Raw genomic sequence first — 22532 nt, forward strand, 5'->3', positions numbered from 1 at the left:
TGTTTTCCCAGCATGCATGTCCTGAATACTTCAAAGTGGAAAGTTACGGACGCTGATTTGGAAGCTGCAGCTGATTCTGGAAACAAATGGGATAAATACTGGCATGAGAAAAAAAAAAAAAGTTGAAATGCCTGAAGGGCACATCTGCTGCGGCCAGCGATTCTGCAGGAAATGCACTGAAACCAGAGAGAGGCGAGGAAGCCGGACGTAAACAGGGTTCCCAGCGAAGCCAAATGAAAGCCGTGGGCCTGAGAAGCGCCTGCGACAGCGTGCTGAGGATTTGGCTTTCCTTCCTTGGCTCTCCAACGAAGCAGCTGTGTCTAACGTGGGCCCGAGTCCGGCTGTGCTGAATGAATTGTGAAGGTGTTTGGTGTTCTGAGCTCGGGAATTCTGCTCCAGAGACTTTTCTGTTGCTTTCAAGTCTGTGTTTTCAGAGCAAGTGAGCTGCGGGTCTAAAGCCCAGTCTGTTAGTCTGAAATTTGAATAATTGCATGGTCATTAAATTTGCACAAAAAGGAATTGACTCTAAAAGCAGCTGATATGTTATCACGATTAGAGCAATAGCAATGCCTTCTTTCATCACAATGAAGTTACATTGTTAGAGAGCATAATTGACATTTTTTATTGAAAGATTAAGAAGAATTTGTTTACAGCTTGCAAACAAAGAGGTTTTAATTCAACAAACTGCAGCAGGAATAAGCAGCAAGTGGCATTGTCATCTGCTGGCCGGCTAGCGCTTTAGCTGCAGAATGCCGTGGATAGAGAAGTATGAAGGAATTTGCAGCTCAATATCTGCCCAGTAAAGCGTGCACCACACTGGCAAATGCCAGAAAGCTGACAGGGAGAGACCTTGAGTGCAAAGAAACAAAGGGCTATAGTTAATATTAGCACCTTTTGGGAAGACGCTACGGTTTTTGGAGATCAGCTTCATGCCGCCTGCTGTGCGAAGGTCAATGTGTGGCATTTCTGAGGATGGTTTTGCCATGGAGCCCTCGGGATAACACCTGTCAGCTCAACTGGGTGCTGAAGTAGGTATCTGGGTTATTTTTGTTTCTCTGGGTTTATTTCTTCATGGTCTAATAGATTTAGGAGCTAAGTGGTACTGGCATTTCAAAGTGGCATGTTGTGATTGGAAGGGGGGTGCTGTGTAAGTGTTTGGAAAGCAGATCCAAATGAAGCACCATCGTCAACCAACTGCAGAGAGGCTCTTTAAAGATATTTGGAATCCTATTTGTGCTGGTGGTTGTGTCTTAGTGTCCAGGCTGCTCTCCAGATAAAGCCAAAGGGTACGTGAAAAAATCAGTTTTATTTTTAAGCAAATTCCTCTTTTGCACTTGGATTTATTCTGCCAGCTATGGTCGAAGTTTAAGGAGCCCACGTTGTTCTGAGTATGCAGTGCTGCAGAGAGAGGCAAAAATCCACTTTTAGGTGGTACTTGGGGCGCTGACAAAGCTCTGCAAGGAGGGTGCTCATCCTACCGCCCAGGAGAGCATCTGTTAAACCTTCTGCTGTGACACTGCCGTGCTGGGGGAGGGAAGGGACTGGCCAGGCTGATACAGAAAAGCATGAGGCCTCCTCACCTGCACCGTCCCTGCAGCTTTGTGCCGCTGACCTGAATTAGGAGCATCTGATATTAAGGGCAGGTGATAAAACCGTTGAGGGTATTTTCTGGGTTTTGAATGTTTATTGATTGACAGCCACAGGCTGTTGTTGCAGTTATCTGTGTAAAACGTAGTTAGAGATAAAACTTGTGATTAAAACATGTTTGTACCAATGTCAAATGTCAGGGCGGGGATATCTGTAACCCCGCTGGGAGACAGAGGTGCCCTGAGTGAGATCACGGGTCTGTTGATGCTGCGTCAGGTCCCAGACGGGGCCGGTGAACTGATGGCAGCTGTCAAAGGAGATAACAGGGGACAAGCTGTAGTGGCCCAAGATATCAGGGCTTTTGTGAGGATACTTTTGCTTTGCCAAAAGTTGTATCTTCCCCCAGGGAAGGAAGGGCAAAACAAGCAGGATGGGGTTATGTGTTGCTACTGGGTTGCCAATTTAAAGCGCTGAGATGACAAGAAAAGCTTCTTGGTTTAAATAATTTAAAAAAAAAAAAAGTGATTCTCCATTGCCCACCTCTTGTAGCTATGCTGTGAAGCCAGACTCTCAGATTAACTACCAGAAATGGGTCAGAGGGATGGAAAAATCTATTTCATTAAAACAAGAACTTTCTTTCTGACACATATGTGAATTTTTGAAAATTGTTTATTCCCCCTCTACTTTTGTGTGTGTGTGTGAAAACCTGAGAATTAAAATAGGGGTTCAGAATCTCTTCTAGGTTTGTATTTGATCCGATGTGGTGGGTTGACCACGTCCAGCTGCCTGATGCCCACCCAGCCACTCTCACTCCTCTTCCTCAGCGGGATGGGGGAGAAAACAGGAGGAAGAAGCTGGTGGGGAAGATAAGGACAGGAGATCACTCACTAGTCACCATCACAGGCAAAATAGACTCCACTTGGGGAAAATTAGTTAAAATAGATTTGGATGGTGAAGGCAAAATTAAAACAACACCTTAGGGTTATTAGTGTGCATCAGTACAGATACCTGCCCCACTGCAGTCTCCCCACAGGTGCTCGGAAAGACCCAAGAGAGCCAGAGTGGATTGAGGGATGAAATGTTGGGGTGGGGAGAGAGGAGGACCCCAAACAGGCCACATAGATGCCCCGGGGCTGGCCTTGTTGAGTTTCTGATCCTACTCTAAAATGTTTTGTGATGACAGCTTGTAAAATTGCAGAAGCTAAAATTTTTCTCAGAGATACTGTTTTCATCTGCCTCCAGTCTCTGGTGAGGCAGATTTGAACTGTGGCCAAACAAAGGAGTCACCAGATTATCGCAGAGCAGCTCAAAATCTGCAGTTGCTCCTGGCTGATGCTCAGCGTCAAGTCCAGCATCTGCGACTGTCTTCCTGTACTGATTATTAATGGGAATATTTTGTATTTTTAAGGTTTGGTGGGTTCTTCTAATTAGGATAACAAACTTTTAGGAGGACTCAGGTGTTTTATCACGCAGCATTTTCTTGCTAAGCCCTCCTTCCCTGTTTGTGGCAGGAATCCCAGGGCACCACTGTATCTCGGAGCCATTCAAAAGCCAGTGCTTTGCCCACACGTTCCCCATTATTATGAGTCGTGCTTGTGGTCCACAGCCCGTATGCCCCCGATTTTCCCTCTCTTTTGGGAGGATGCTAACTGTGGGTCTGCGGCTGCTGTATCCCAGCTGCTGAATGGGTTTTTAAGAGAAGACCTGCCTGTGGGGTATGTGGCTTTCAAAGACACCCTGAGGTTGGGAGGGGGAGATGTGAAAACCTACAGCTCTGCCTCCTTTCTTGTTGACAGCCCCCTGTGATGACAATGTGACATGGCAAGAGGTGCTCCTGCTATGGCCATATGGAAGGAGCCAAACGCCCTGGACATGCCTGGCTGCTGCTGCTCCCCGTTGTGCAAAGTGAGTACCTGCTTCACACCCCTCTGGGATAAAATGGGGGGCTCATTAACTTAATTTTGGAGAGAGCTCCGTATCATGAGGATATTAACCTGGCCTGTACGGGGGGACCCTTACACTGGGTCTTGCTGGGAAAGGAGCACGCACCAAAAGCCTCTTCAATTAATGTCTGCACCCCTGTGGCTTGGGAATTAGCAATGTAAACTGATTTTTGTGATCATCAGATGCTGGATCAAGGAGAAAGGTGTATACTTAGTGGAAAATGGCCTCTTAGCCTGGGTTGAGAGGTATTGCCGTGTTTTGTGTTAGTAGAGATCTAAAAGAGAGTGGCAGGTCCCGTTCTTTGTGCTGAAAGTACATGCTCTTCATTAGAGTTTTACTGCTCATATAGCAAAGATTAGTAGTTAAAAGGCACTAATTTAGACTCTGCCATTCAAACTTTCTTGGGATAGTGCATACCAGTGCCCAGAAACCAGCTGGTTGCCGGAGGCTAACTGCATTTTATGAGCATGAAGGACTGACTTGGGGTTTGTAAGTCTTCCCACTCAGTGACTGTGTTAGAGCTAAACTTTGACAAATGAGATCTATGATTTGTGAGGAGCTGAAAGCAGGTTTGGGAAAACTGTCTCTATATAGTACACTGTTAGGTTAGATTTTCATTTATTTAAGTAGTTTTAACTGCCTCATTGCCTAAGTGAATTTCTGGTTATGCAGACATCCTTTAATTGGTATTGAACTGCCTCTTCTCAAGATAAAAGATTTGAATCGAACGACTATAAATACTTTAAACTTAGCCCTTCACTTCTGAAATTTCAAACCAGTTTGCACTCTATATTTTGCCCTTTTGGTGACATTTCTTTTAACATTTTTTACTAGCATTGGAGATTTAGTAGAGTGTCAGAAATTTGCATTTGTGCTCATTTTAGTTTGCTGTAGTCAAGCGATGTTTTATGAAATAAAAAAAATCTTTCACCTCTGGGTCAGGAACGGCAACTTATTGACATTAGGTTCATCACCATAACACCACTGCCCTTCTATTGCCAGATAAACTTGAGTTTGTTGATATGCTTATGTGTGCATATAAATTTATGTGTGGGTAAGGTCTGGTTTATGCGTATACGATCTGCAATAATAATGTATTACCAATGCACTAGAAAAACTGGTTGCTTGATGCAGCAGTTCTTACCTCAGAGGAAAAAAACATTAAACTAATGCTGGGCCCCAAGTCAAGTCAGAAAACTGGAATGGTAATTGCTTTCCTTTGCAGACATGTAAAATGAGTTGTAATTGTGGCACTGCGGAGAGAGAACCTGCTGTGGTGAATGCCCAGGACAGGAGGGGAAAGGAGAAAGAGATGAGTTTGGATGGACTGCACTTTTATTTCATTTTTAGTGCGTAAGGAAAGAGCAAAGTGAGCAGACTTGCATGCAAGGTGCACAGGGATGTAAGCAGGCTGGATCTGTGTTGGAAAACCGCAGTCAGCTGGAAAACGCCTGACTTAATTCATTTTAACTCGCGTTAATACAAGAGCCAGCATCTTGCATGGACAGGAATGCTTTGTGTTCTGCCTTGACTGCTGACTGCTAACTCGACGTTGCGTTAACCACACACTTCCTTGGCTGGGGTGGACGGGTGATGGCAGCACGGCTGTTGGCAACGCGCGTGGACACGGGCTTGTGCCTGCATTCCCTAGAGCTATCGCTGAGCCAGATGTGTTGTCATGGCTGGGGACTCTTCTCTGGGAGGGAGATGCCTGTAATGAACCACAAAACATTTTAGCACAGCAGTGACTTCACTTTCTCTGCTGGGAATGAAACCAGTTCCCTGGTTTATCCATCAGCCCGACAGCAAAAGGGGCTGTCTCTACCAGTTAGTCCCTGTGCTGCTTTTGGGGATGCCAGCAGCACAAGGGCGACCGTGCTGTGAGAAAGGTGCCCCTTTGCCAGAACTGCTGCATGTTGGACCTCTTGGGTACACTGCAATGGGGAGCGAATCCACCATGGGACAGTATTTGGGCTTTCAAGTTGTTTCTGTACATTATAAAGTACTAGAAAACAGGTTCCTTTCCATACAGCAGGGAAATGCCTTTCCTTGTCCCACCTCACCTCCAGGCAGCAGGGGAGGCTTGGACACAAACAGTGCTGCTCATCCTCCCCGTGAGTCGTGACCCTTCAGCTGTGCTGCCTATAGTGTCCTCTCATGTGCATTGAAGTTTTTCTCTGTCTTAAAACAATGCACAAAAAACCGCTAAAGACCACAGGATTTTTAGCGACTTCCTCAGCTGCATAGAGTAGCTCTGCTGTGCAGTGCAGAGGCTGGAGGTTAAGTTTGGTGGTGATGTGACTCCAGGGAGCTGCTTCATCTTTTCCCCCACGTATATGAGGATTTGGATAGAGACTCCTTTGCAGTGTCGCTCATGCAGCCCACAGCTTTTGGAAGTATCAGTTAACTAAAGATGGAGTAATTGTGTTTGGCCCCAGTTTGATGAAGCTTGCCATCACCAAGAGGTTTAAAAGGAAATCATCAGCCAGACCTCCTTCATAGTGGGGCTTTATCATAGGCCTTGGGTTTTGGGCTTGTGTTTATCTGCTTTCGGGTACTGTGGGGGTCATGTTCTCTGCATCCCTCTGATGCTGAAGAACAGCAACTACTTGAAAGAAATAAAAGCAAACACAGCTGCCTGGTGTTTAGATGTGGGGAGCTGAGACAGGGAGCATCTCCATCTGCCCCAGGAGTCTCTGTTCCCATGTGAACCAGTAGACCACACTCTTCCTTTGCTGGCTTGGCTTCCTTCTCCACTCTCATCATGGCCACAGTCTAGACATGGTTATTTGTGATCCTTAGTTGTGCAGTACGCAGTTTTCAGGTGTTGCTACACCGCCTTGTCTTTGGAGGTCCCTGGGATTTCAGCCTCAAAAGCCATAGCCCTGCGTAGTGTCATTTCGCCCTCAAACGCTCGGCTCGGTGAATGGTGCTAAATGGCGCTAAAATCTTTCCAAAGGGACTTTATTAAAAAGCAGCTCACCCCCTCCCTGAAGAAACTCCAACAAAACAGGGCAGAACCCCTTGTTAGCCTTGGTGCCTAAAACAGGGCTGGGTATTGCAGCGGCCCCCTTGAGAGGCAGAGGACAAAGTATGTGGGACGATTTCCTGTGTTATCCCCAACGTTGCACCAACTCTGTGCCCTGTCCCCTTCGTGGGGGACCTGGCGAGGACAGTGTTGGGGTGGGCAGAGACCTGTGTGTGCTGTGCCCCTGCCAGCTGCTGCTGCTCTGTCTGCATGTGGTGTGGCCTTTTCTGAGCGTGGAATGAGCTCCCCTCAAGGCATTCCTGGCTATTTTTTTCTTCTCAATAGGGGAAAACGTGAGATAAAGCATCCTGGCTTGGCTATGTGGTAGTGCCTGCTTGCTGTGCCTGCTGGCAGGGTGAAATTGCATAATGCATTTAACCTCGGTCGGCTGAATTGCTTATCAAATCGATATCTCTGCTGCTTTTAGATTTTCTTAGTGGCTTCTGCACCAAGTTCGGCACACATGTGCAGTGATTTCTTTTGCGAACACATAGTTTCCTACCCTGAAATAGGAGCTTTAGAGGCTACTTAAAAATTCCCTTGTTAGAGGTGCTGTCACCACCTGGGAACTTACTGTTTCTTAGCAAATGGTGTTTTCTTTTACTTTGCTCTAAGTATTGTGAAAGGAAAATGCCACGTGGGGGAAAAGTGGATTGATCATTTTCCACACACTTAAAAACAAGAATAACAAAAACAACTACAACTTCATTGTTTCTTTACAAAAGTAGAAAGCATCTACCAGCTGTGTACATCAAAACTACCTGATGGACATGATTAAAACCAAAATCCCCTCATTGTATAGGAGTCAAATCTGAATGCAGACTTGTATAGAGCAGTAAACATTTAATGAAGAAATAGGCAAAGCAGGAAAAAAATCACACCCAGGGGACCTGATGCACCGAATTACTTCAGTCAGTCAAAACACTTCAGTACAGCTAAACCTGGACAATAAGATTAGAGCACAATCAAAATAGCTGCAAGTCATCAGATGTCATGTTCAGCCTCCAGTAATTTGTCTTAAAGGACGGTGGCTTTCAAAATAGCCTGCTGGATGCCTGGCAGCATACATTAGGTGCTGGTAATTAATTGGCTGCTGATCTCTTCCAGTAAAGCAGAAGGGAAAACCCAGGGTTAGATGGAACAAGAGACTTGCAGAGATGAAGAGCTGGTTGGTCGTGCTGGGCAGCCTGTGCACAGCTCCTCCCGGGCCCCCCCCAAAATAACCCCTCGCCGCTGGCCTGGCAATGCAGGGAGGGCTTGCAAATGGTTTGTGTGTGTCCGTAGGGATATTTAGCCGCCCTTCCAGCTCTTCGGTAGGAGGAAAGCTTGTTCACTCATCACCATCAAAGCTGGTCATGTGCTCTTACTTGTCCTTGCAAGGAGCAATTTAAAAATACTAAATGTTTAAACACTGCAGCTGTTTTGCCTTGGATGGACTGTTACTTTTTCTCTAATGGCTTTTAGGTTGTAGAGTTCATTTTTCTTTTTCTCCTGAATGCCATGCGCAGCAACTGAAGACAAACCAAATTATTTGCAATATTTCTTTAACTGTCCTTTAACTGTCGCATGAACCACCTCCTGTTTAAATGTATAATTTATTTGGGGGTTTGTAATGTGCGTGGGTTTTATTTTCATTGCACAGAACCAAGAGGGCTTCAGAGTAGTGATGTTTTAAACTTCTTGCTTTTGGTAGCTTAAAAAGAACCTGAGGCAGTTGTTTCTGGTGAGTTTTGAAACATGCTGTAATACAAATGATCAGTGCAGCCAAAAGCCGCCTTAAAGATCTGTGACATTTTCAATTCACTTCTAAGTCACAATTTTGGCAGATGAAGAAAACAAACTTGTCCTCCTCTTGCACATTCTTAAGACAGGTGTCATGTTAAAGAGAAGACCATTCTTATTCATGAGACCATTCTTATTCACTTTGGATGTTTTTGAATTCCCAAGCTTTTATCTGGCCCATTCAAATTCCTTGAGAGCCAGAGGAGATGGTTTGAATTGCTTTAATTCGGTCAAAGATAGTTGAAAACAACTTCAGCCTGTGTCCAAGCATTTTAACTGAGTGAGCATTCCTGCAGCAAAGTAACCAAGGGGATTTTTGTATTTAGTTGGTGTTTAGGTGTCTGAGCTGGAGGAGGTAGCGAGTGGGGCTTGTAACCTGGTGTAGGGGCAGCTCCACAAACACAGAGCCTTGCGGGAACTGAGCAGTGCCAGGCTGTGTTCACACTGCAACAGAAAGCAAATGTAAATGCACGTGTGCAGACAGCGACTTTTTGCTTTTAAATTTTCGTCTGGGCTGCTGCGGGACAGCTTTTTGGTGAGGACATCTCTGGCACTCAGGATGCCATTGGCCACGCTGGGGAACAGGAACAAGGGGTGTTTTTTGGTGTGGAGTGGAAGGTCTGCTGTCTCCTGGGAGTGGTGGCTGATGGTGTGAGAGGATCTTAGTATCCAGGTTAAGCTCAGGAGCCTCAGGGTTTATGCTTGTTAATGGGAAGGGGTTTGGCAAGATATTTCCAGGAGGAGAACGGTGAATGTCAGTGCGGGGGTTTTGGCCTTCTCTGGAATAACTTGCGCGACTCTAGCTGCTGTATTTGATAAAGATGAATTCAGGCTGGACTGAGGGCAGAAAAAGGCTGCTAGACCAGCCTGGGCTTTTCAAGGTAAAGGGACCAAAAAAGAGCTAGATCTGTCTTACCTAGTGAAGCAAAAGCTGAGGATGCATATGGTTACTTTCCTCTGTATTTATAGAAAGTGAACATCCGAGAGCGAGGAGAGCAACTTCAGCTGAAAGACAAGGTTTAGCAGGTGACAGCTGGATAAAAAACAGGCCAAGCCTGGGCTGGGAATTAAAGCTAGTTTTTAACTGGCAGAAGAGGAGGAGCATGGCCGAGCAGTGAATTATGTCCGAGTGAGAGCATGGTTGGCCTGTGTAAGGGATTGAGTGACGTTGCTGGACGCTGTCGGGACGGTGTCGCTCAGCCCCACGTTTCTGTGCCGTCCGTGAGCTCCAGCTGCGCCTGGTCACAGGGCGATGCTGCAGCGGGGGAAGCGCAGGCGTGTTTGCTCGTTAGTTTGCCAAACAAACGAGCAGGAGTAACACATGCAGAGCAGTGAAACACTTGATGGAAATCTCACTGAGAATGAGCTTAATGCTAATGTGTTGAGGTGGAGAAGGAAATCCTGCCCACCCTGCCTGCAGTGATGAGGGCAGTCTAAAGGAGGATATTCCTGCCAAAGCAGCTCGTGATTCTGGCTGGTGCAACCATTTAATTAAAGTAGCACTGGAAAGGAAGCCAGAAATTCAAGAAACAGATTTTTAATCACTTGGACTTTGATAACATAGTCTCTATGCAAATCACGCCTCCAGCATCACTGCTGCTTGCATGGATCTGTGTTCCTGTCCCTGCGGATGGACAGGGTGTGGGCAAAAACCCTGTGGGCTGCTGGCGTCTGCGTTTGGCCTCCAGCTTTCGGAGGGGCACTGCGTCTCTTTGCTTATGTGTATGGGGGGCTTTCGGAGGCTCTGCAGCGGTGCACGGCTCCTTGGGGCGCTGGGGAACACACCCCAATGTGGCAAAAATGTGGGCAGCACATGGGGAGGAGAGGTCCCGTCTGCCAGCGTATTTGACGTGGGGATCTTGTGGATGGAATATGAATGTGGGATCCCCAAAATACAACTGTCGTAGCAATTGTTAGCTTTGGGGGGCTCCCTGCATGGCTCCCAGCAGCTCAGCCGCCAGCCCAGTGGGTCCAGGCTGGGTCCTGCTCCCTCTGGCAGGGGATGCTCGATGTTAGTGGAGGTTCCCGCAGTTTTGCTATTTTCTCAAAGATCTCTGATTGCAGAGGCTCTTCTGGAAACACCTTTGGTTTAGTGTTTTGTTGTCGTTTGTTTTGTTTTGTGTGTGGGTTTTTTTTTTGCGGCTTGCTGTTCCCGTACCGCAGCAGAGCTCAGGGGGCGGTGGGCAGCCTTCAGCAGCCTGTCTGGGGTACCCTTTGGGGTACGGCAGCGCATTGCCCTCCTCTTCCTCCTCCTCCCCGCTCCGCCAGCCAGAAATCACATCGAGAGGGCTTCGTGCCGCCACGTCCGAGCGGGGCTGCGGGCGGGGCCGGCCCGGAGGAGGAGGAGGAGGAGGAGGAAGGGGAGGCGCTGCGGAGCGGCGCGGCCAGCCCCGGCCAGCCCCGGCCGCCGCATCGCTGCGTGCGCGGAGCCGCCCGCTGCAGCCGGCAGGATGATCGCCGCCCAGCTCCTGGCCTACTACTTCACGGAGCTGAAGGAGGACCAGGTCAAAAAGGTAGACGGAAATCCCCCGGCGAAAGGCTGCGCCCCTGCCACCCCGCCAGATCCCCTCCAATTTTTTTTTTTTTTTTTTAAATTTTTATTTTTCCTGTTGGATTTGTTTCTTTGTCCCCATAGCGACCCTTGCTATGGGAGCAATGGGAGTAAACCCGTTTTTAAGACCAGCCAGACGGGCCCCTTCAAAGCATCCCCGGTGGCGAGCGGGGCGGAGGCCGCCGGGCGTGGGTGATGCTGTGGGTCAGGTCGCGGAATGGAGCTCGGCGAAGCGAGGCAGGAGCTTGGGGCTTTGCCAATGGGGATGGTGGTGGTGGCCTTTCGGGGTTCTCGTAGGCACCAGCATCCCTGGAGGGAAGACTTCTTCTTCCTCAGGGTGTCTGTGGGCATCTGTCACTCCAGCAGGGGGGTGACGAAGATGATGAGCAGGTAGTTTTAAAATTATTTGAATTTATGTGTTGCTGCAGCTTCTGAATTACAGGAAGTGGTTGTCAGTTGTGCTTAAAAAGAAGTAGTATTTCTGTGAGCTGCTTTTCCTTTAGCATTAGGTGACTGCTGCTGTACGGTTGTTATAGCCCTGGGATTTAGCACTGCCACAAGGAAATGGGTGCAGAGCACAGGATAGATAAAAACATGGCAGTTATGTCCCGGCTGACCATATTGCCAAGCTGTAGGGAGCCGAGAGCTTGGGGCTACGGATGTGGGGACACAAATTGGGAAAATAATTGCAAACATGACAGAGCCGGGCTGACGTCAGGAAGCAGAGGCTTCCCCTCTTCCTCCTCCTCCGGCCGTGCTGTGTGACCCGCCGAGGCGCATGGCTGAGCGCCTGCTCAGGGCATCCCTAAAATATTTTTGGGAAGCCTCAGTGACAGCATTTGCAGGGTCAATTTGTAGTGATCTCGGGGCTTGTCCCGGTGGGAGGAGAGCACCGTTCCCTTTGGGCTGTGCCTGGGAAGACCTCAGCTCCTGTGTGCCCTACTCGAGACATGCTCACCTGTGCCCACTCCTCTGCTGGATAAAACCCAAGGCAGCACCCCATATTTTCCACATCTTCTTCTGTGGTTTAGGTCTTTTGCTTTTCCACCCAGCAGTTCTCACAAGGAAGCTGCGCCCAGCCTGCAGCTTTCTGCATCTTCTGGCCCTGTGTACGTGGCTCTCCCTTTTCCCCAGGCCCCTTATTTTCCTTTTCCCAGAGGATTTGTAAGTGCTGCTGCTGGCGCCAGGCGTGCATGCCCGGGTAAGGCCTTCTCTGTCTCGCTGTGCCTGTTATATTTAGAAACCCAAGATAAGCGCAAGGGTGCGCGCTGGCGGAGGAGCAGCAGAAAGCCTGCGTGGGGAAGGCGGTGGGAGCAGGCAGGCAAGGGGGTTGTTGCCGGGGGTTATTTATTGCAGGCTGGTTTGGCACCATGAGGCTGCTATTGTCTGACAGCACAGGAAATCATTAGGCCAGGGAGCTGTAAAGCATTTTTATGGATCCATCTGGTTTTGTCTGAAAAAGAAATTAAAAAATAAAAAATCCAATTAAGGAAAAAAAAAAAAGCAGGCTACTGTTTTTGGAGGATGTAAGACATATTTTCCTGTTTATATCCTTTTGGAACAGATATTGAGCCTCTTCACTTCTGGCTGTCCTGTAGGGCCCTGCAGCCCCTGGGAGCCCGTGGACTCTGTTCCCTGGTACACCGCAGGACAAAGCGGGTTTTGCTCCATCTCGCTGTGCTGCTCGCGAGGCTGGCGCTCCATCACGGCGTGCCGCTTAAGGGAATACGTGCCTGCATGGCTTCGTGTCAGGTCCCTCCCTCTCCTCTCTGCTTCCGGAAGGGCAGCACTTGCTGCTGGTACGTGCTTGTGGCTGGGGGGCCGCCAAACAAGGCGTTGCCCCTGCTCGCTGCTCTGCCCCGGGGGGCTCCTGGCTGCAGCGGCTGCTCCTCCGCCTTGCTGGTCCATGGCAGCGACCGGCTTGGCGTTGGGTGGCACAGGTGGCAGGTCACCTTGAGGATGCTGCTGTGGGTCACAGGAGGGCTGTGAAAGGGTTAAAAGTACTGGCGAGGTGAATTTGGGAATGGATTTGTTAAAGGGGTCTCCACTGCACTGAGGCTGGACATCCTTCTTCCCTTGCAATCCCGGGTTTTCCTACATTTTTGGGTTGGCACTAACAGCCTTTCTATAGTGGGATCCCTGCTGAGGGGCACAGATTGGGCTGCTGGTTTCAGGCCCTCAGAATACCCTAAGAACTAGTGTGTGCTCCTTCCATACTGGTTTTGCTGGATTTTAGACACTCCCTGAAGTTTCAGTGTCATTTTTTTTTTTTCCACTTTGCAGTTTCTGGAATATTTTTCTAGCTGAGTCTTGGTGAACGGGAGGAAGAGGCAGGGTGGATGTGCAGTGTCAAAGACGTGGGTGGTTCATCACGCGTTGGCAGCCCCATGGTCCGGCAGCCCCTGCAAGGAGGCATTTTCCCATGAAACCACGCGTATGTGCACTTGCACGTGACCCTCCTGTGCAGAAGAAGTAAGCCGGTGATGTACAATGCCCTGTACCACATCAATAGGCATGTAGTTTTACTCCAAGCAGGATAAATTATCCAGGTGTTTTTCAAAACATCTGTTCCCTGAATGTTTGTGATCTTCCAGGGGCAGCAGCCGGAGCTGAGCATCCTCACAGTGAGAGAGGACTTTGCACAACCTGAACCAAGGCCCCGATTTCTCTAAAAGGCTGACTCCCATCCGCAGGGATACGGGTGTCACGGGGCATCCCTGGCATTTGTGCTGCTGGCCTGTGTGCGGGAGAGTTTTTGTAAAACTGCCTTTGAGCACCTTTGTTTCCAACAGGTTTGTACCTGCAGTAGCGGGCTCCAGCAAAGGGAGCCTCTAGGTGTTGCCTGGTTTCTGTCTGTCGGGGGAACAATACCGTTTTGTCGTATTACCTGGCCAGAGAAGAAAAAATCTTGCAACCCAAGAGTGACATTTAAATGTCATTTAACCTTGAAAAGAACATCCTGGGATGGGGTGTAAAATATAGCAACTGGCATCAAAAAAAGCCCCAGTAGTGTTGACCTGCCAGTATAAAGGCATTTTAGGAACCAATCTGATAAATCATAACTAAGCACAGACAGTTCCAGGGTGTCTAAGCCACTTGTTTTAACATGCCTTGGCTCCTGATGAATCTCCCTGATGCTGAAAGGAGTATGGACTACGATTAGCTCTGCAGAAAAATGTTTACGTGCCGAAGGGTTTTCATGCAAAGGCTATGTCAGTAAAATAGGTTCTAATGGTTTCTGAAATTGTTGTGGGAGTTCTCTGTGCTTGGATACCATTGACTGTTGTCAGTGTCCAGGGAATGAAGCATGTGTTTAAGGAATGGCCTTTAGTACTGCCTGTTTCATTATGCGCTTATAATTACTCACAACTTCCCGTGGAGGCTGCTGGAATTTCAGAAACTTCTTTTACGCAAGTACAAAAAGAGTCTTTCCTATGTGACCAAGAACAAATAGGTGCATGTGGCTTGGATTATGACATCCTATTAAAAAAGAAATTGCTCACAGATTCTATCTGGCTGTTTTTTTAAGGGATAAAAAAAGAAAAAGAAGTGGTTGATCTCTTGGAGGGCTCCTACAGCGTCACTCTGGGAAGATGCCCTTCCTGGGTGGGTGGCTCTGAGAGGACAACTAAATAAAGGAGCATTTTCTGCTCCTTGCCCGCACAGCCACCTGCCTGAAATTGCTCCTGCTCTCTGTCATCTCCCGGGAAGAGCTGCCACCCCTCTGTCTCCCCCAGGAGCCTCAGCAGGGCTGTGTGTCCTGCCGGGTGTCCTCCCGTCCCTGTCCCTGCTGGCCCCTCCGCTGCTTCCCTTCAGATAAGGCTGAGATTTGCTTTCTGATCGGCTTTTATTGCAGGCAGAGCAGGGTGTTGTTAAACCTCCATCCCATAATCCAGCCTCCAGTTCCGCCCCCCTCCCCCAGTTATTTATGACTGTTTGCTGAGGGTTTTCCCTCAGAGCGTTGCCTGTGTTGCCAGCACAGGAGAGCAGCGCTTTTTCCCTTTTAGCTGTGCTGCTGGAATGACCAACCCTTTTCCCGCCCGGGAGAAAAAAAAACCTCCTTTTTTTTTTTTTTTTTTTTAGTTTTGGAAACTGTAATACACAGGAGCGATACTGTTTCAAGCCCAGGTTTAGTCCCCGTCTCCCCCCACCTCTTGGCACCGTGAGTCTCAGGGGTGAAGATGGCCTCGATGCGACGCAACGCGATGTGACGATGCACTGTGATGTGACGATGCACCGCACGGCGATGCTCCCTGTGCGCGGGAGGGTCCAGCCCCATTATGTAAAGGCGCTGACGGCGCTGGTTGGTTTTTCAGTGGAGGAAAAAGAGCCCTCCCTCCTGTTCTCCCTTGCTCCTGAGGGCAGCACAGGGGCAGGGGTGGGGAGAACGGGCTTGTCTGGTCCTGGCCGTGACAGCGACAAAACCTGCATTTGCAGTAGGGCTTTTGGTGGGGAGGAAACCTTCAGCCCTGTTTTTGGGAGGAGGATGTGGCAGAGGGGTATTTTAATTGCACAGTGAAGTCTGACTGTGTGAATGATGTGTTAGCGTAGCTTTCGCCGGGAGATTTGGGGAATCGGGCCTCTGAGCGGCAGCGTGGGCTGCTGAAAGCTCAGCGTTAATGAGAGGTTTCCACCCCACCAGCTTTAAAAGGGAACAGCCTCATGCTCTGACACCATGGCTTGACTCTCTCTGCTAAAAAAAGCCATGGCAGGGCTTACCGTGGAGGAGAGACCTCCTTGCTCAGCTTGATGCCAGCCTCTGCTTCCATCCCCACAGCCTCTGGGGCTGCACAGAGGGTGCATCCCATGCAGGTTTTTGTTCTCGGGGTGAAATGACAGCAGTGGCTGGCTGTGGTTGTCACTATGAGGAGGCTGTCAGCCCATCGGAGTGGCACAGGACGCAGCTGGGAGGTGGGGATGCTGCCCTGGGGTCTTGCATTTGGCCTGTGTTGCAGAGAACCTGTGCTCAGCTCTTCTTCTGCTATGCGCCTTCACCAGCTCGTGGAGCGAAACACGTGGTATCATTTCATTGCATTGTAACATCCCCTGAGCGTCTGTTTGATGGTTGTTTTGCTCTTTCTCTGCACTGAACACTTTGCAGCTTGTGCAGCCTCCGGCTCTGGCCTCGTGGTTTGGGTACCTGGCCCCCACCCCAGCCCTGCGGGTCAGGATCAGGCCAGGTAGCTGTGCCCAGCAGCTCCGTCCGTCTGTCTGTGCCTTCCTCCCCCTTCTGTGTAAATGCTTGGTCACAGAGGGAGGGTGTCTGGCTCAGGGAGATACACTATCTTTGGTGCAGACCTCGACTACGTGCAGCAAAAGTACTTTCTGCAGGAGCAATTAAATTGGCGCTGGTTTTACTGTCAGTTTAGGGTTTAATTACATTTTGATTGTCTGCATTTCCCTTGCGAACGGCATTATTCATCGCTTCCCGTCTCAAAGTCCTCTGTATATGGAGCACTCACATACATACCTTTCACATGGGGTGTTATATTGTGGCATTGGTCCTCTTAGGACATAATGAGTGGCCCTCAAGGCTTCCAGAGAAGGAAAGGAGGCACAGATGGCCTTGGCACAGAAATGGCCTGGGGTTTAAAATGAGGCGACTTTTCCAGTGTTGCTGAGGACAGAAAACATGGGCAGGGTTTTATTTTCTCGGTCCTGCTAAACTGGAAGTAAAAGTGATCCCAAAGGTGTGGCTTTGGTCTGAGCTGTTCGCAAAACCAAATTTCCAAGGCAGATAATGAAACAAGGCAAGAATAGACTGGCAGCTGAGGTAAAAGGGATGGGACGTGTGCATTTAGCAAGAACCCCCAAGGCTAAGTTGTATTTTCGAGGCATCAAAGCTTCTCTGCCTCTTCCTGATGCTGAAGATGGGTGTAATATTATGGAAAGCAATATTATTGGAGAACTGGAACTACCTCCTTTTTCCAGGGAGGTAAAGGAAGTTCCTGTCTTGGGAAGCCACAAGGGAGAAGTCAACAACTTTTAATTGGATGTTTTATCTTGAGGAGGAAGATGCTACCTGCCCACAGCCAGGTTCTACCTCTCCTGACCCTCTGGCTGTGATGGCTTTGGAGTGGGATAGGGAAGGTGGTCTGCTACATAAAAATAATTTCTCAGCCTGGAACGTAGCCCCAAAACCACTGTGGCAAGTCCTTTTCAATGAAATACAAGGTACCTCTGTGGCCTGCAGTGACACCCACATCACCCCAGCTGGGACAAGGTGCCAAAAGAGGGACTTTTAGCTTCAGCTGTTCAGCTTGTGGACAGTCAGGAGAGTCGAAAAGTGGGGTGAGGGCTGGGGGCAAATGGTTTTGTGTGGAAAAGAGGCAGCAGAGTGATGTGGGACTGGGTCTTGCCTTGGGAAGGCAGTAGGATGGGGTGGGCTTCTGCTCACGCAGGTCGTAATGCTCGCACATTTTCCTTGATTTTGACTCAAAAAATGAGGCGCGAAGCGTGTGGCTCCGTTGTCAGCTGGGCCGGAGCCCTGTGGCCAAGCTGGGGCTATACGTGGTTCTTGCGATTAAAAACAGGTATAGCCCTGTTGGGGCATCTCAGGACAATCTTTCACTCCCTGGTGGTGTTTGTTTTTTTCCCCAGATTGATAAATACCTTTACGCCATGCGGCTCTCTGATGAAACGCTGATAGACATTATGGCTCGCTTCAGGAGAGAGATGAAGAACGGCCTCTCCAGAGATTTCAACCCAACGGCTACAGTGAAGATGCTCCCTACGTTTGTGAGGTCCATTCCTGATGGTTCAGGTAAGGAGCTGAGTATTTGTTTTCTATATTAAACATAGCATGCTTCATGGGAAACCTGTTAGAAATACACCAAGAGCAAGAGCAATTTGCTTTTCTGGCAAGCCCAGACAACATTTTTGAGGACAGCCTCCCCTCTGTGTGCAGGTCTGTTTCCACAGATGCTGGAGGATTTTGCGATTCCTGTGGCAAACCCACTTTGATACGAATGGAAGAGCCAGCCCTTCCTAGCAATCGGTCCACTAACAGTCAATATGTTTATGCTGAAATTTGTCTGCTGACAAGCAGTACTTCACATAGGAAGATTTTCGATTTATGCAGTTCACACTCATGTGATCTAGCATCTCAACAAATACAGTGGCTTTTAGTCATTTGCTGTTTGACTCAACATCTCCTCCTTATTTTTTCCCCAGTGGAACTATGAACTCTTTTATGCTGAATTTGAGTTTCCTGGCACTCGTTTTGTTTTTTGTAGCCACCTCTTGCTGGCTGTCTTAGGGCAAACCCACAGAACTCCAGGAGGCTGCAGTTTGTGGCTCCAAAGCTGCGGCTCTGGTGGACTGAGCTTTTTCCATCCAGATGGAAACGTCTGTGCTCACCATACCTGATAAAAGTGGCACAAAGAGCTGTCAGAAACCAAAAAGATGTTTTGGTATTTGAGACCAAGATTGCCCCGTTACTTATTTTAGTGTTTATTTTAAAATATTATATAGAGAGTATATAAATATTTATAAACAGTGTGTAACAGTGTTTATTATTTAGTGATAACACTGGATTTCCTTCTCATGTAGCACGAGTTGGTTCACTGTATTTTGGTGTCTGCCACAAATTATGTCCCCTGTGTGCAGAAATGGCACGGTTGCAAGAACTGCATAACATGGTTACCTGTTTTGAGGCTTTTTTGAGTTAAAATCAATAATTTATTGGGCGAAAGAGCAGGAAGCCTGGTGCTTTGTGTTACTTGGCGCTGTCTGGCAGGTGGAAATATTTGATAGTTCTGCTTTGCTGTTGCTTTCTGCCACCTTAAGCTTTTTAAATTGAAACATGATTCTCTGTCTAAAAAAAAAAAAAAACCAAAAAAACCCTACAAAAAACCAAAGAACAAACTTGAATCCCGTGTTTCCCTTAATTTAGGCCGACTGGCCGTTATGTTGAAATATTGTGTTGAAATCTGCAGCCTGTTGAGAAAGCCAGGAGCTGCCACAGGCAGCTGGGTCACGGGCAAGGGTTGCTCTAAGGGGCTGCAGGTGAGGCGACGTGAGGGCTTTTGTGTGGAATCCCAGCACTTTTACTGGCCGAAATCCCCGTTTTTTCCTTCGTGCGTGTTTGAGTTCACTTGAGTACAGACCTGTCCCCAGGACCCTGCTCTGTCAGGCACTGCGCAGTGGCTAATTGGGGCTGCTTGCAGCGAGTCAAACAACTTTGCAAATTGTTCCGTGGCACAAACCAGGGAGACTTTGAGATGCTGTATGGCACAGGGAGCCAGAGCAACGGGTGGCCCTGGTCGAGCATAAATGTTTCTGTATCACAGCATTCATTTCAGATCATGTATTACACACCTGCTTAAAAAAGCAACCTCGTGTGTTATGTACAGGCTGCTCAGCTCTTGATCCTGTGCCCATTTGGCTCCTGCAGGCAGGGCAGACATGGAGCCCCCATTCCCTCTTCCTCCAAAAGGCTCTGGGGATGTGTCGGTGTTGCTGTGCCCAAAGAGTGGGTTTGGGTCCCGATTTCTGCCCTCATCTGTCCCTCCGTAAAAGCGAGAGGCTGAAAGCCTGCCCGTTTCTCTGGCCTGTCTCTAATTACTGCCCTGTAAGCTCTTTCCTCTGAGTCTGATTATTATTATGAGAGCTGACTATTCAGAAAAATACTGTTGTTTAGTTTCAGAGCTGTGCTTGTGTACTTTATTAACAAGCAGCTCTTGAGTAATAATTTTGGAGACTTTGGTGTTAGCAGGGTTTTTTGCTTCATTCAGAGTTGCTTAATTTATGAAAGCCAGAAGGTTTTTTGTCCAGAGTGCCCGGAACGGTATCTCAAGCTAATTCAAAATGCTTTCAAAGGATCTTCCTCAATTAACTTACAGCAGGTTTGATTGCATCTTGGTGTTATAAAACATAGTTTAAATGCTGCTACCTGGGTTTAATTCCTGAAGTACACTGAAGGGAAACTGCTACTTTGCATACAGAAAAGTTACATTCTAGTCCAGGTTCTTTTTTCTTTTTAACTGAAAAGGATAATTTTTGATAATCAATCTGAGCTTGATGGTGCTGGAAATCAAACATGCTAATCTGTTAATTTACTGCCAGGGAAGATATTTCTGAAGTGCAATATTTGTTTGAGGTGTGTACCAAGGTGCATTTAGGCTTGAAAAAGGGCCATCTGGTCCAGTGTTGATTTTTGTGTTATTTATTGGAGGTAATGGCTTGCATTTGACAGATGATACTCATATGATAAAGCTTATTCGGGTATTTGGCTTAATGAGACACTTGTGGCAAATGTTTTGCTTCCGGTCTTGTTGCAGTGAAGGGAGTTATGAGGTACCGAATTTGTTATGCTGAACCTGATAAAGGGAACTGCATCTACAGTTTGGATATGTTTGTGTTTCAAGTGACATTTGTATGGTAGCAAAGCGATATTTAAAGTCGCGCTGTTCAGAAACAGGCAGAGAAGCGCTGCGAGATCTGTATTTTGGCAAACTCTGAGTTTGCCCATGTTTTTAGCAGCAAGAAGGAAAAGTTACATTGCGATGCAGTAAAATTAGGAGGATTATTAGAAGTTGTGGGCTCCCACTGTTGTTCTGATACGTTTTTCTGTACGGTCCTCGTTGTTCTTTGCGGTTTTTCGCACGACAGCGTTTCGTTTCTGTGTTATGCTGCGAGCTTGGAAAACCATAAGGGCTTTTTGCAGTGCTTTTGCCTCTCGTAGGCTGGTCCTGCCCCATGGACACCTCATCCAGCTCCTCAGCTTTGCTGAGGGCGACAGGGCTCCTGGAGGCGCATGGGGCGATGAGGAGGAGCAGCTCACTAAGCCAGACTTTAGGAGTTCTGATCTGAGATTGGGCAGGGTAATCTCAGAGGCAACTCTGGGTCTGGAAATCCTCATGGATAAATTGCGTACCTGATATTTTGGTGACAGCGTGGGGTCAGAAGGAAGTCTCTGAGACCCGAGTTGAGGTTTGGGGTGACACATCAAAAAGTACTGGTCTTCCCAACTGCTAGAGGTCTTCCCACATTGGATTTAGGTAGAAATGGAAAAATGATGATGTTGGGAATGGCCTTCCCGAGGTCAGAGTTTAAAGTTGGAAGGCAGAATGAAAAGAGGCTGAAGAGCACTGCTGGATGGGCCTGTGAATATGCCTTGGTGGTGCAGGACGTGGGGGGGGCAGCTCGTCCCGCTGTGGCGTGGGAAGCTTCTGGCACCACAGAAAAGTACAAATCCATGAGGAAACCAGGCCGAGAAAGCATCGCGTACCTCTGCTTCACCACCTTCCCTGCAGCCTCGGCGAGCCCAGGGACGCCCTGCGCGGATACGAATGCTTGCAAAGAGCCTCGGTGATTAACTGCAGCCTCAACACGTGTTCCCGTGTGGTACCTTGTGCACACCGCTTCGCTAAATATTATCTTTTTGCAGACTTTAACACTCGCTGTCTTTGTTTGCTCCCTCTTTGATAAGGCGAGATAGCACGAGCAGTTCAGTCAGATCTGTTTGCTTTGCTCTCCAGAGGGTGCTGGAAGTGTCATTCATCTGCATTACGTCCTGAAGTGGGAGATGGAGGTGTCCTCACTCTTTCCTTGGCTCCTGGGGAGTTATTTAGGAGCTCTGTGTGAGGGATTGCAACTTCTGAATAACTCCTGCAGCCCTGTAGGGCTGCCCCGTGATTTTTCAGGCTGTTGTTTCTCTGACTTGTGTTCTCCGACTGCAGTTTGTAGCGAATCTCAGCTTCCAGGGGTGAAGTAAGTGGTTTCTGCTTTAACTGCATCTGTGCATAATTTGTTGGTTTTAGAGTAGTGCTCAGTCCTGCCACCATTCACGGTTATTTGCCAAAATGACACAGGTTCATTTACAGCAAAGGACTGCTCATCAGTGATCTGGCATCCCTTCGTTTTACTGTCTCTGTTTTCAACATCTTTTGGCTTCCTCCTGAGATCTTTGCCAGCTTCATCACGAGATCTGGATACAGACTGTCCACTGTTAGTCCATTCTTTTTTGATAAACCCTCATTGCAGTTGCCTGTCAGTCAATGATGGCGTTGCCATTGTACCAACTTCACGTGAAATCGTAGGGAATCGGGTTTGTGTTTCACATGGGTGCCTTGCAGCTGGAACTTTCTTGCTGTAGGCACTGGGCATTGCCTGTGAATTATGCTTAACAGAGCTTGGTGTTTCCCAGATTTGCGTTGCATAAAAGTTTTAATCACTTTTGTCTTGTTTTCCACATAGAGAAAGGAGATTTCATTGCACTGGATCTTGGCGGTTCTTATTTCCGAATTCTGCGGGTGAAGGTATCGCATGAAAAAAAGCAGACGGTACAAATGGAAAGCGAAATTTATAATACGCCTGAAGATATCATGCACGGCAGTGGAACACGGGTAAGCACCTCTTCCGCAGGACATCTCTTTAAATATTAGCTGCTTTCATGCTGCCATTTTAGAGAGTCACCACAAGAATGACCTTAGCATCTCGTCAAGTAGCACATACAGCGCGCACAGACTCGACTACAACTCTTTGTTGATACTGAAAATAAATAAGCAGTAGTTAGTGTAATACAGCGCACATGGGTGCTTCAAATCTGTTGTCATTGTGTGGGGGACTTTTGGCTGAGTTAGCGAAAAAGTGGCCTAGAAATAAAAATTCTGACTTTTATAGTAAAGTTACTTCCTG

At 48.0% G+C, this 22532-nt stretch overlaps 1 protein-coding gene across 1 annotated transcript in view; it reads left to right on the forward strand.

Moving 5' to 3' along the window:
* The first annotated feature begins 10726 nt into the window (after nucleotides 1-10726).
* HK1 (hexokinase 1) overlaps nucleotides 10727-22532 on the forward strand; it is a 35752-nt gene continuing 23946 nt past the window's right edge. The window contains exons 1-3 of the mRNA XM_065638916.1: nucleotides 10727-10854; nucleotides 17493-17655; nucleotides 22092-22240. Coding sequence (XP_065494988.1) covers nucleotides 10792-10854; nucleotides 17493-17655; nucleotides 22092-22240 — 375 coding nt within the window. The 5' untranslated portion in view covers nucleotides 10727-10791. The remainder of the gene's footprint in view (nucleotides 10855-17492; nucleotides 17656-22091; nucleotides 22241-22532) is intronic.

Source organism: Caloenas nicobarica, chromosome 7 (genome assembly GCF_036013445.1).
Source record: "Caloenas nicobarica isolate bCalNic1 chromosome 7, bCalNic1.hap1, whole genome shotgun sequence".
Taxonomy (NCBI): Eukaryota; Metazoa; Chordata; class Aves; order Columbiformes; family Columbidae; genus Caloenas; species Caloenas nicobarica.